This window comes from Heteronotia binoei, chromosome 4 (genome assembly GCF_032191835.1).
Source record: "Heteronotia binoei isolate CCM8104 ecotype False Entrance Well chromosome 4, APGP_CSIRO_Hbin_v1, whole genome shotgun sequence".
Classification (NCBI taxonomy): domain Eukaryota; kingdom Metazoa; phylum Chordata; class Lepidosauria; order Squamata; family Gekkonidae; genus Heteronotia; species Heteronotia binoei.
In genome coordinates, this window is record NC_083226.1 from 133135835 (window position 1) to 133148255 (window position 12421).

Genomic DNA, 12421 nt, shown 5'->3' on the forward strand with positions numbered 1-12421 from the left:
TTGAACATCATCTGCCACGTTGACGCCCACTCACCCAGCCTCAACAGATCCCTTTGGAGTTCCTCACAATCCTCTCTGGTTCTCACCACCCTGAACAATTTAGTGTCATCCGCAAACTTGGCCACTTCACTGCTCACTCCCAACTCCAAATCATTTATGAACAAGTTAAAGAGCATGGGACCCAGTACTGAGTCCTGCGGCATCCCACTGCTTACCGCCCTCCACTGCGAAGACTGCCCATTTATACTCTCTGCTTCCTATTAATTAGCCAGTATTTGATCCACAAGAGGACCTGTCCTTTTACTCCATGACTTACTAAGACATACTAAGGCTTACTAAGGAGCCTTTGATGAGGAACTTTATCAAAAGCTTTCTGGAAGTCAAGGTAAACAACATCTATTGGGTCTCCTTTGTCCACATGTTTGTTCACCAGTGAGATTTCTCTCAGCCTACCCTTTGAGAATCCAGGCAGACTTACCTTATGAGTTAAAGAATGCTGTTTGAGGTGATGAGGCTGCACAAACTCCATGCCGCATTCAGTACAGATGTAAGGGCGGATGTCCTTGTGCTTCATCATGTGGTTCTGCAGTTGGCTTGGGTACTGAAAAGTTTTATCACATTCCGTGCAGTTATACTGCACAGGGCCTCGATGGGTTGTTAAGTGTCTCTTCAACTGAGCCAAGGTTGGAAAGTCAAGACCACACTCAATGCAAATATTCTCCCGGCCATTCTCATGCTTGGATTCATGGGCTTTCAACTCACTGGGGTAGGCAAAACCTCTCCCACAGGTGCTACAGCTGTAGGGTTTCACATCACTGTGTTGCATCATGTGTCTCTTCAGGTGGCTGGTTTGGGTGAAGGCCTTGTGACACACCTGGCATTTATGAGGCCTGGTGCCTTGGTGGGTCAGCATATGGGTGTGCAAGTGACTCAACTGTTTGAAAAGCTTGCCACACCGAGAGCAAGCATGAGGCTTGATGCCGCTGTGCCCTAAGATGTGAGTGACCAGGTTATACTTGGATGTGTAGGACTTTTCACACATAGGACACTGCCAGCGTTTCTGTTCTCCTCCTACATCAACATAATAGCTGTCATCTATCTGAATGTTGACATCCACCCTTTCCACCTTTTCTTTTTCATCTTGTTCTCCTGACTCGGGGCTCCTGAAAGGGGGCTCTGGGGGCCTTTTCAGTGGGAAGGGACTTCTGAAATGAAAATCTGGAGGCATAATAAAAGGATACATCAGACCAGGATGAATTTTGGGATAGTATGGATAGGGAGACTGCAGAAAGGCAGTGGTTTGGGGCCATATCACATTGGGCTTTATTGGTTCCTCCTTTACAGGTTTCACTCTAAAGTGTTCCAGAGTCCTGTAGAACTGAAATCTAATGTTACACAGGTCAATCATGTGGGAATTGTACTTTGGCTGTGTGTGGTGCTGGAATATTAAAGGAAGGCTGGGAGAACTTCCAGTGGTGTTTTCTTTGGAACTGAGCACTGGGGATGAAGCATCTCCTGATGGGATGGCAGAAAGCATTTTTGTAGGCATGCTTTTACGTTTACGGGATCCTCCTTCTAATGACCCGTGCAAGCTCTGTATATCTGATGTAGGGCCATATCCAAACTGTGCAAGCTGAGTTCTGAATCTGAATTCTTCATCAAGTGGTGAAGCTATATCTGACTTGGCAACAGGATTCAAGCAGTGGAAAAAAGGGAAAGTTTGTATACTGTCTGTATTGAAATGAGCATCCTCTTTCTTCATCACATTTAATTCCTCCTGCATCCTTTAAATAAAAAGCAATAATCTTTTAATGCTGTCTTTTTCCTGCTTGCTAAGCTATATACCAATTGTTTACTGCTTTATAGTGTTAACTGGAATTCCCAGAATTTCAGTCTGTTATGAATCAAAGGACTGAGTCCTAAAATGTACAGAGATCCTTCTATTACATACCCATAGAAGGCCCTGTGCATAGATTAGGAGGAAAAGTTTCCTGACCAGAAAACATTGCTTTAAGGGAGTCTGTTGATGAAGAAGAAGATAGTGGATTTATATCCCGCCCTATAACCTGAATCTCAGAGTCTCAGAGCGGTCACAATCTCCTTTACCTCCCCCCCCTCCCAAAACAGTCATCTTGTGAGGTATGTGGGGCTAAGAGAGCTCTTACAGCAGCTGTCCTTTCAAGGACAACTCCTACGGAAGCTATGGCTGACCCAAGGCTATTCCAGCAGGTGCAAGTGGAGGAGTGGGGAATTAAACCTGGTTCTTCCAGATAAGAGTCTGTGCACTTAACCGCTACACCACTTCCACAGTACAAACTTGAGCACTGATGCCCAGTCTTGTGCAACATACAGGGCATTTTTGCACTGACCTTAATCAGCAGCGACGCCCCGCTTCACCACGCAGGATCGGCGCGGAAACTGGTTTTTGGCGGTTTCCATTTGTGCCGCAAAAGCCGCGGGACTTTCCGGCTCTTCCGGGTGCTCCGCGGCAATTAGTGCGAAATCCGCGCCGATCCTGCACGGTGAAGAGGGGCGTCGCTGCTGATTAAGGTCAGTGCGAAAACGCCCACAGTGTGCTTGGCACATGAAAGCTCACACTTTGAATAAAATTTTGTTGGTTTTAAAGGTACCACTGGACTCTAGCTTTGTTATATAGGTTTATCTAGTACTTTTGAATACCTTGTAATCTATATATTGAGTCTGTAACTCATAAACCGAACTAATTTACTAACTGCACGGTCCTTTACAGTGGCATTACAAAGTTAGCAGGCTCCGTGCCCTGTGTGGGTGTGAAGTACCATCAAACTGCAGCTGATTTATTGCAAGCCTGTTGGGTACAAGGCAAGAGGTGTTCAGAAGTAATTTGCCATTGCCTGCTTCTGCCTAGCAACATTGGACTTCCTTGATAGTTTACCAGCCAAGTAGTAACCAGGGACAGCCCTGCTTAGCTTCTGAGATCTGAAGACATCAGGACTTTTTTTTTTAACAGGAACACACAGGAATGCAGTTGGCTTGGCATTAGGAGGTGTGGCCTGATATGCAAATGAGTTCCTGCTGGGCTTTTTCTATAAATAAAGCCCTGTGTGAAACAATGGTGACAGGGGGTGTGACCTAATATGCAAATGAGTCCCTGTGGGGCTTTATTGACAAAAAAAAGTCCTGGATAAGATCAAGGCATAGATCTTGGCAGTGGAAAGTGCCTTCAAGTTGCAATTAATTTATGGCAACCCCACAGGGTTTTCAAGGCAAGAGACATTTAGAGGTGATTTGCCATTGCCTGCATCTGTTTAGAAACTCTGGGTTTCTTTGGTGGTCTTCCATCCAAATAGTAACCAAGGCTGACCCTGCTTAGCTTTCAAAATCTAATGAGAATTTGGCAGATTGTTCTTTTGATCAGTGCTAGCACTGGGCAAACACTGGTGCTAGCCCAGGGAAAGCTGGTGCAGAATCTTCTTGAGATAGGGGCAGTCTCAGGTATAACACTTGGGAGGGGCCAGCCTGGAGATTTTGCGCTCATATCCTTTTTTACTGGAAACCCTGTTGGTTAGCACAAGCAATATGATAGGCCTTATGACCTTGTATGTTGGTACTGGTCAGAATGGCTTCTTATGGTGCTGGATCTCTAAATGGAGACATCATGCGCAAGCACTCCCATTGCCTACAAGCCTGCTAAATGCAGCCACCTCGTGGGATGTCTTAGCATATATGCATGGATTATGCTTCTTCATCCATCTACTCTAACTGCAAAAATAGTTTTTCTAGACTTTTTTTTCCAGGCTGTGTACCTTCCAATTCTGTCATTCAGCCAAGAGGATGGAATTCGGGCCAAGGTTGTATAATTGTGGCTCATTGGTCTCTTAGGAAAAGGCGGCAGCAATTCCTCCCAGAAAAGGGGAGGAAGTGTCCCAGCCCCAGACCACTTCTATGTGAAACCAAATGATACCAGAAGGCAGCATGGCTATGTTGAGCCCACATGGACTCCTGTGAGTTCTGTAAGCCAGAATGCAATGACCAAGGGCTGATGCTGAAACAAAATGTCCAGTCCCCTAAAGTGAAGTCCCCTGCATATGCCCTTCAGAAACTGGGTATGCTGTTTTCTGTCCAGCTTTTAAAATCAATCTTGGCTTATGCATTAGCTTTTTGGCCTAATGTACTATGCTGGCTGAACAGATATGCATTTAGCATAAGAATCAATAGTGCAGCATTTGTACTTACATTAATTCATCTCCTTTGTGCCAAATTCCGCTTTAAATGCATCTGTCTGGGATCCAGAAGGCATTTGTGTCTAAGGGGATAGACAGAATAAAAAAAAATAATTATTTAAACTGCGTTGGGGGAAGGTTAAAAAAATCATATAACATATTCTTATTTGGGGTTAAAGTTCTATTACCATTTTATTGTGCAAAACTGGAAGGAAGGATAAAATAGTCTCAGGACACAGTGTGCTGTCTGGTGCATGTGAGTGTGTGTTTTTAAAATAGACCTTTAAAAAGATGTGGATGGGGCTTCTGTTGCCTTTTTTAAGAAGTAGAAACAAAATTGAAATGTTACATTAGTGTAATATGTTCGTGCACATCCCTTGCTGCACTGGGAAAGAGCAACATAATCAAATTAATGCGAGACACAACCAGTATTCCTGCTAAAGTGCATTAGCATGTGCTAGTGCACAAGTTTTTAGCTGGGGATGCACAGATTTTTGCTTGATTGTAGGGCATTTTCTGGGTCCACCCTGCATTTGGCTGCTCCAGCCATGCTGTTGGATGCTCTGGACAAGTCACTCTCTGTTCCAACCTGTGTCCTAATACCAGGGTCACCTCCTCCATTGCCATTGTTGCTCTGGCCTTGGGGCGAGTTCCTGCAGGTGGCACATGAGCATGTACGTGCCAAGGAGGAGTAGGGTTGCCAAGTCCAATTCAAGAAATATCTGGGGACTTTGGGGGTGGAGCCAGGAGACATTGGGGTGGAGCCAAGAACAAGGCTGTGACAAGCATAATTGAACTCCAAGGGAGTTCTGCCCATCACATTTAAAAGGGCAGCACACCTTTTAAAATGTCTTCCTTCCATAGGAAATAATGAAGGATAGGGGCACCTTCTTTTGGGGCTCATAGAATTGGACCCCCCGGTCCAATCGTTTTGAAACTTGGGGGGTACTTTGGGGAGAGGCACTAGATACAAGACTGAAAATTTGGTGCCTCTATCTCAAAAAACAGCTCCCCCAGAACCCCTGAAACCTCCAGATCAATTCCCCATTATACCCTATGAGAATCTATCTCCACATAGGGAATAATGAAGCGCTCAGCAGATGTTTCCCTCCCCCCCTCTCCGCCATTTCTGGCGACTCTGAAGCGAGGGTGTGGCCTCTCTACTCATGAGTTGCTGCCAACTTCTTCCAAATAACACAGACACACCATCCCAAGAGGAAGCCTTTCAATCGGAGGCTGAAGCCTCTGGAGGTGGAAAGGCACATGGTCCTCTGGGGGAGGGGCTTCCCCCCATCGGCCAGCTGACAGGGGGTGGGAAGGAGCCTGGAAAAGTGGAAGAACTCCCGCTGGGACCTGGGGATTGGCAAGCCTAAGGAGGAGGGTGGTTAGCAGGGAGAATGGAGGATTTTGTTCTAAGTATTTTTTTGTAAATGCTTTTTTCAAGATATTTGTCTCCAGTATCCTTTGCTGCCTCCAAAACAATAACAAATTTAACTCCTATTATGCCCATTTCCTGAAACTGGGTTCAAGGCACTGCACAACATATCAGTACAGAGTAAAAACATACAATAAATATGAATAAAATAATAAATGCATACAATATATTCAGATTTCACCACATTTGATGGCATCACATATCTGTCCCGCAAGCAACTGGGGTGGCTAGTGTTACATCATATACCACTGACGGGAAAGTTCTTAACCATGGGGTATGGAAATAAAAAGGTGGGGGGAAAGAAACCTGGAAGGCACTAAACTTATTAGCCATCACTGTCCTCAACCATATGCCTGGTGGACAGCCCCGGTGCTAGGTGTTCTGCTGCTTAAGGCAGGCTCCTGCACTGCACCCCATCCCACAAACTCCTTTTGTGGAGCTCATTGCGTGCATGCGCAAAGCACACGTGGCACAATGATGTCACTGGAAGTGACATCCTCATGCAGGGTGGCGAGTCAGGGACGAGAGAGTGACAGGCAGCGCACAAGAGTGCTGCTGCAGCGCCACTTTCCCCCTGCGCTATGTTCTTCAGAGGCTTCCTTGGAAGTATCCGAAGATCATAGTGCACTGTGCAGTGCTCCTCCTGCCTTAAAGTCAGGCTAGGAGGAGCACTCTGCAAGGGGGAGTAAGCACCCCAAGTAGGTGGGGTAGCACCCTAGTCAGGCACCTACCCTGCCTACTCCCATGTGCCGGCCCTGCTGGTGGATCATCTCAGTCTTACAGGCCCTGTGGAACTGAGAAGTCCCCCATGGCCTGGATCTCACTAGGAAGAGTGTTCCACCAGGCTAGGGCCAGGTCTGAAAAAGCCTCAACCTGGTAGAGGACAGCCAGACCATTTTGGGACCAGAGACTACCAACAAGTTGGTACCAGTTGAGCATAAAGCTCTCTGAGGGGTATATAGGGAGAGGCAATCCTGCAGAGATGATGGTCTTAGACTATTTAGGGCTTTGAACGTGAGTACTAAAACCTTGAATTTGATTCAATATTCAATCTAGAGCCAGTGCAGCAGATGGAGCACAGGTTGTATATGCACCCTCAAGGTGGTACCCGTAAGGACTCACACAGCTGCATTCTAGATAAGTTGAAGTTTCTGGAGCAAGTTCAAGGGCAGCCCTTCATAGACCGAGTTGCAGTAATCCAGTCTAGAGGTCACTGTTGCATGGATGACTGCGGCTACATCAGTGTGGAACAGTTAAGGAACCAGCTTCCAGTCTTGGTGAAGATGGAAAAATGCTGTCCTGGCCCTATTAGTGACCTGTGCCTCCAAAGTAAAGGGGGCATCAAGGGTCCCCCACCCCCCCAAAAAAACTCTTGACAGAGGAAGCTGGTGTCAGTTGTACCCCATCCAGAGTGGGAGCCTGAAATTCTGGCCCTGCCCCTCCCCCGGCCTGCCCACAGGACCTGACAAGAAGCTACTAAAAATATTTAAGAGTTTCGATTTTTTTTAAGTGCATGTAATATTTGGAAGTAAGTAATAAAGTTCCTTTCCTTTTTTGAAATGTGTGCTAAATGGCTCTAAATATGGAGAATAAATGCTCCTTGAAAACCGGTTGGATCATAAATGTTTGAATAAAACTTCATTGGTCTCAAACGTGCTGCAAGATTCAAACTTTGTTTTGCTCAGATCAGCACAGCTACCCACCTGATTCTATCATAAATGTCTGTGTGACATTCACTCCAGTTCCACTTAGAATGTGATTGCCTCACAGTATGCATGTTAGTGGAAAACCAATATTAGAGAACTTGAGCTGTGACCAAATGACTTTCAAAGAGATTAGCCAAACCTGCCATTTCTCTCTCTCTCTCAAGATAGATTCAAGTTGGTAGCAGTGTTCCCTCAAAGTTGTGTGTGTACTTAGTGTCTCAAATGTAGGCTTGCTCGCAAGTTTAATGCTAGTCGGTCTTTTTGCTCACAAAATCAAATTTTACCTCACAACATCCTGCAGCTTATTTTGTTTGTTTGTTTTGATTTGATTTTTAACCCACCCTTCCCAAAGAACAGGCTCAGGGCAGGTTAAATTGCACAAACCTCAGTCCTTTTATATACATACATATAAACAGGATTTTTTTTGATAGCCTTTTGCACTTTTTCAGACCTAAGATATCTTTTTGTATGTGGGACTACAGAATTGTATATTCTATTCACCCCATTATCCCTTTCCTAGTAATCAGTTTATACCCCATCACTGTATCTATAAAGTTATAACATTTTGCATAAGTGTCCTACTTTGTATTTATTTCTGCCCTCTGTTTAAATGGTTAAGATCAGCATCCTCCACAGTGGATGCTGCCATAGCCTTTATTCTAATATGAATGTACACTTATCTAGTAAATGAAAGGATCATTGGTATTACCAATTATTGCAGCATTGCTTGGGGAAGCGGCATGCCCATAATTTCCATCTCAAAATTACATTTTGACCTTTGATAGGCTCACACATTGAGCTGCTTCACATTGATAAGAGACTATTTGTTCCTCATGATTAGTAGGGATGCATCCTGGAAAAATATTGTTTTTATTCTATATCATAATTTAAGAAAGTGAGGGCATATTGGTTGTAAGAATTCTGGGAAATGATGTGTTGTGAAGACTCATCAGGTTTCATTTCCATTTTCATTAAAACTGTATGTTTGCCCATTGTTTTCAATGCATGAAAAATGGCAGATTTATCTGAGATAATATTTTTCCACCAATGATATGAAAATATCAGGGAACTTCTCTTCTAGACGTTGCCCACCTTTCAAATGAGTTCAGTTTTACAGTCCCTTGAATAGGCATCTGCAGAGTGAGAGAGAATGCAGAAATGGCTGCTGGTTTCCTGAAACATGGGTTATTTTTTACCCAAGGGGAGTAATTTAGTAACCAGGGCTGGTTCGCCCACGAGGCAAATTAGGCATTTGCCTAGGGTGCTGGGAGGGGGGCGCCAAATTGGTCTCTCCCCTCCTCCTGGTACTCAAGACAAATGCCTAATTTCCCCCCTGCTGCCGCAGTTGCTGTTTGTCCAGTGGCTGGCAACGGGCAACCTTCCACACACACCCCAGCCCAAGGACACACTCAGAGGAGTACCATCATCCTCGGCTCTACCCGCTTTGATGCGGGCATCTCAGCATTCTCTCTTAAGAGAGCCCCCGATGAGGCTTCACTCCCCCTCACTTCCAGTTCTGGAAAAGAAGGGAGTGAAGTCTCATTGGGCGCTCTCTTGAGAGAGAATGCTGAGATGCCCACGTCAAAGCAGGTAGGGCCAAGAATATCAGCACTCCTTTGAGTGCACTGGGGGGGGGGCGGCAGAGCGCATCGCAGTATTGTGGAGCTAAGGAAGGGAACGGGAGGGGGCGGTGGGTGGTGGGGTGGCCTGGGGTGTGTGCGCACGTGCTTAGGTTCCCAGGTGCTGAGGGGGGCGGGCAGTGAGTCTGCCTGAGGCGACACACACTCTAGGGCCAGGCATGTTAGTAACTGCAAGTAAATGTAGTCTTTCCAGAACGTCTATCTAATGGGGTGCCCACCTACCCTGCCAATTGTCATGTGGAGGAAATAGATTGTACCTGTCTAAATCTAAGCCATGAAAAATGCAGAATTGCCTCCAAATCACTAATTAATCTGCAAAAAGGTTGAAAACAGGTAACCAACTAAGGCAATAAACCAAGAAAAATAATGAAAAATAAGAAACACAAAAAGAAAGGCATAAAATCAAAGCAAAACAAATATTGAACCCTATAGAACACAAAACAACAAAAAAGATACCACCCCCAACCTCCACCCTCAGAGACCAAACACCCTCTCCCCTTTTAACCCTCTGCTTGAGGGAAAGGAGGGAGAAAAGGCTAGCTAGCCGTAATAGTAAATTAGTCAGACAGGTCTGTTAAGAAGGCAGTCCATACAGGATGTGACCAGCCAGAGTCTAGCATAATACAAGCAAGGCATCACTCCCATGATGCAAGAAGCAGCAAGTACAGCACAGAGCATGCACATACACACAGCGCACACTTGGCCCCAAATGGCCAACCTGTCATATGACTGCAGTTTTCCCTCCCTCCAAGAGAAGACTGTGTGATTGATTAGTCAAGGCAACTTGTCTGATTGGTCTCTGTATCTGAGCTAAGATTGGCTGGAAGAAATACTGTTTCCTTAGCAACAAAAATAAAACAGTTTTTTAACTGATGAGACCAGGGACTGGTGAGACTGGTGAGATGCTCTACAGCTGAACTCCATAAGATGAGTTCTTATGGTAAATTACAATGCATTTTAGGATATAATAAAAATGTTAAAATAAAAATGAACAGCAATAACATTTTAACAGTATATATCAATCAAATAGCAATAAAAGCAGCAGCATAGATGGAGATCACAGAATCCAACAAAAATAACAACCCATCATCAAAAGTTCATGGAAATAGAACATGTCTTTATCTGGCACCTGAAATTTCAAAAAGAAGTTGTCAAGTTCAGAGAGGGAATTCTCTAAATTCACTACAGTAAAACTCCTGTCTCTGGTAGCCGCCCTTCTCAGTTTTAAAGATGAGGGCACACAAAGCAGGGCCACTGATGGAGATCTGGCAAAGATAATTTCTGTAGAACTTAAACTCAGGGATTACGGGTGTGCATTCGGTTCGGCCGAATCGAAGAAACCTCCGAATAACCCCTGATTCGTAAGTATATGGTGCCGTATACTTCCGAATCCAATTGGAATCCATTATAAGGGAGCCGTATATGGCTCTCCGTATACTTCCGAATCAATATTCAGAAATATATGAAACTCCATAGAAAAGGTGGGAAAGGAGCTTCTGCAGCCTCAGGGGAGCTGCTTGCCTCCTTTCCTGCCTTTGGAACCCTTTTCTTGCCTCTCCCATGGCCTCCCTGGGATCAGGGAGGGAGGGGGAGAGGAGCCCCAGCAGCCAATCCAAAGCATGCATTTGCAAAATATATTGCAAATGCATGCTTTGCAGGGCTGTTGTGTAGCTGATGGCTGGGCTAATCCCCCAGCCATCAGCAACATTGTTGTTCTTTTGTTTACTTGGGTATCCAAGTAAACAGTGTTCTCTGGCCAATCACAGAGCAGTTGTATTTTTTGAAACTGCTCTGTGTAGGGCCAGAGAAACTTTTTAAGGAATCTGCCTGGCTGGATTCCATTCCATTGCTGCTGTGTTGGCGTTGGTGTGCTGTGCTGGCCCTTGGCCTCAGCTGCTGCTGCTCTCTCTCAGCCTTGCCTGATCTGCCTGGTGAAGAGAAGACATCTAAGGTAAGACAGTCTTGTGGTTCTTGTTTTTATATTAGTTAGTAAAAGGACTTTTTAAGACTCAGAGTTCCCTTACTTATCCAGATTTGGGTGGGTGGGTACTGGGTAGCTTATTTGGGGTTAGGGTTAAGGGGTTCTGCTGGGGGTGGGAGCCTGGGATGGGAGGGTTGCCAATTTGCCTATAGCTTACTTTAGTGAGAGGACTTTTAAAAGTGCAGTGTCTTTTTACTTTTCCTGATTTGGGTGGCTTGGATTTCTTGGGGGAGGGTGAAGGTTTTTTGGGGGGGAGGGGTTGGTAAAGTTCCTGTATTGTTAAAAGTCAAGTTTTTTACTGTTTTAAAAGGATTCTGTGTTTGAGTGGTTGCTGCTGTGTTGTGCTGCTGTTGTTCCTTTTCTCTTCTGGCTCTGGTTCTTGGGGAGGGGGCTGTTTGGCCTAATTTTCATTGTTAAAAAGGTCACTTTTTAACAGTTGAGTTTGTTGGCCTTTTCTCAGTGATTTGGATCTGTTGCTTTTGGTTTTGCATTGTGCCCTGTTGTCCCTTTTCCTGGTTCTGGTTTTGTGGGGAGTGGGAGTTGTTGGCTGATTTGGCCTGAGGTTTTTTATTGTTGAAAAGGTCACTTTTTTAACAGTTGAGTTTCTTGGCCTTTTCTCAGTGATCTGTTTGGATCTGTTGTTGTTGGTTTTACATCCTGTCCTGTTGTCCCTTTCCTGGTTCTGCTTTTGGAGGTGGGTGGGTTAAAAGTTAAGTTTTTTCTGTCACATTTTGGGGTTTTTTTAATTACCTCTGGTTGGTGTGGAGGTTGGTGTGTGGGCTGTGTGGGGTGGGTAACTTTCATGTTTTTATAGAGTTATTTTTGGAGTCTGAGGGTGCTTTCGGTTTGGCCGGAGTGTGATGAAGAAGAAGGCCCACCTTGGGTTCTTCATCGAGGCTGCTGTTGGAACGTCCCCAGCAGAGGTGCCATTAGGTGCTGGCACTGAGCAGGGGTCTGCTGCTCGGGAAGTCTCTCCTCCAGCTGATGTTGCTCAGCCTCAGCAGCTGGAGGAGGGGCAGCAAGAGCAGCCCTCCTTGGAGATGAGCTTTGGGGACAGTTTTCTGTCCAAAATGATCACCCCAAGGAGGGTGCAGAGTGTCATGCAGGAGTTGGAGGAGAAGCTAGTTGAGGAGGACCAGCCCCTTTCTTCGGTTCCTTCGGGCACCAGCAGTCCTTCAGGGGATGACCAGGAGGGGAGACCGCATGGGGTGGAGGGGAAAGAAATGGAGACATATGAGGTGCCTCCATCTCTGCCCACTTCATCTCCATCTCCACCCACTTCCCCCCGCTGTAAGACAAAATGCCCTCAAAACAAAGTTGGGGAATTGTCAGGTGGACACCTGGCTTAATCAGGATCTTTTACCTGTGTATACAGGATTCCACGTTCAGAAATTAATGCTTAAAAATATTAGGGACTCTAATGAAGTAAAACAATTAAAATTTATTCCAGAAAATAT

At 45.3% G+C, this 12421-nt stretch overlaps 1 protein-coding gene across 1 annotated transcript in view; it reads right to left on the reverse strand.

Moving 5' to 3' along the window:
- Positions 1-12421, reverse strand: part of LOC132569573 (zinc finger protein 366-like) — a 41862-nt gene that overhangs the window by 12113 nt on the left and 17328 nt on the right. The window contains exons 2-3 of the mRNA XM_060235787.1: positions 4216-4285; positions 479-1784 (exon numbers count right to left, since the gene is read on the reverse strand). Coding sequence (XP_060091770.1) covers positions 479-1784; positions 4216-4217 — 1308 coding nt within the window. The 5' untranslated portion in view covers positions 4218-4285. The remainder of the gene's footprint in view (positions 1-478; positions 1785-4215; positions 4286-12421) is intronic.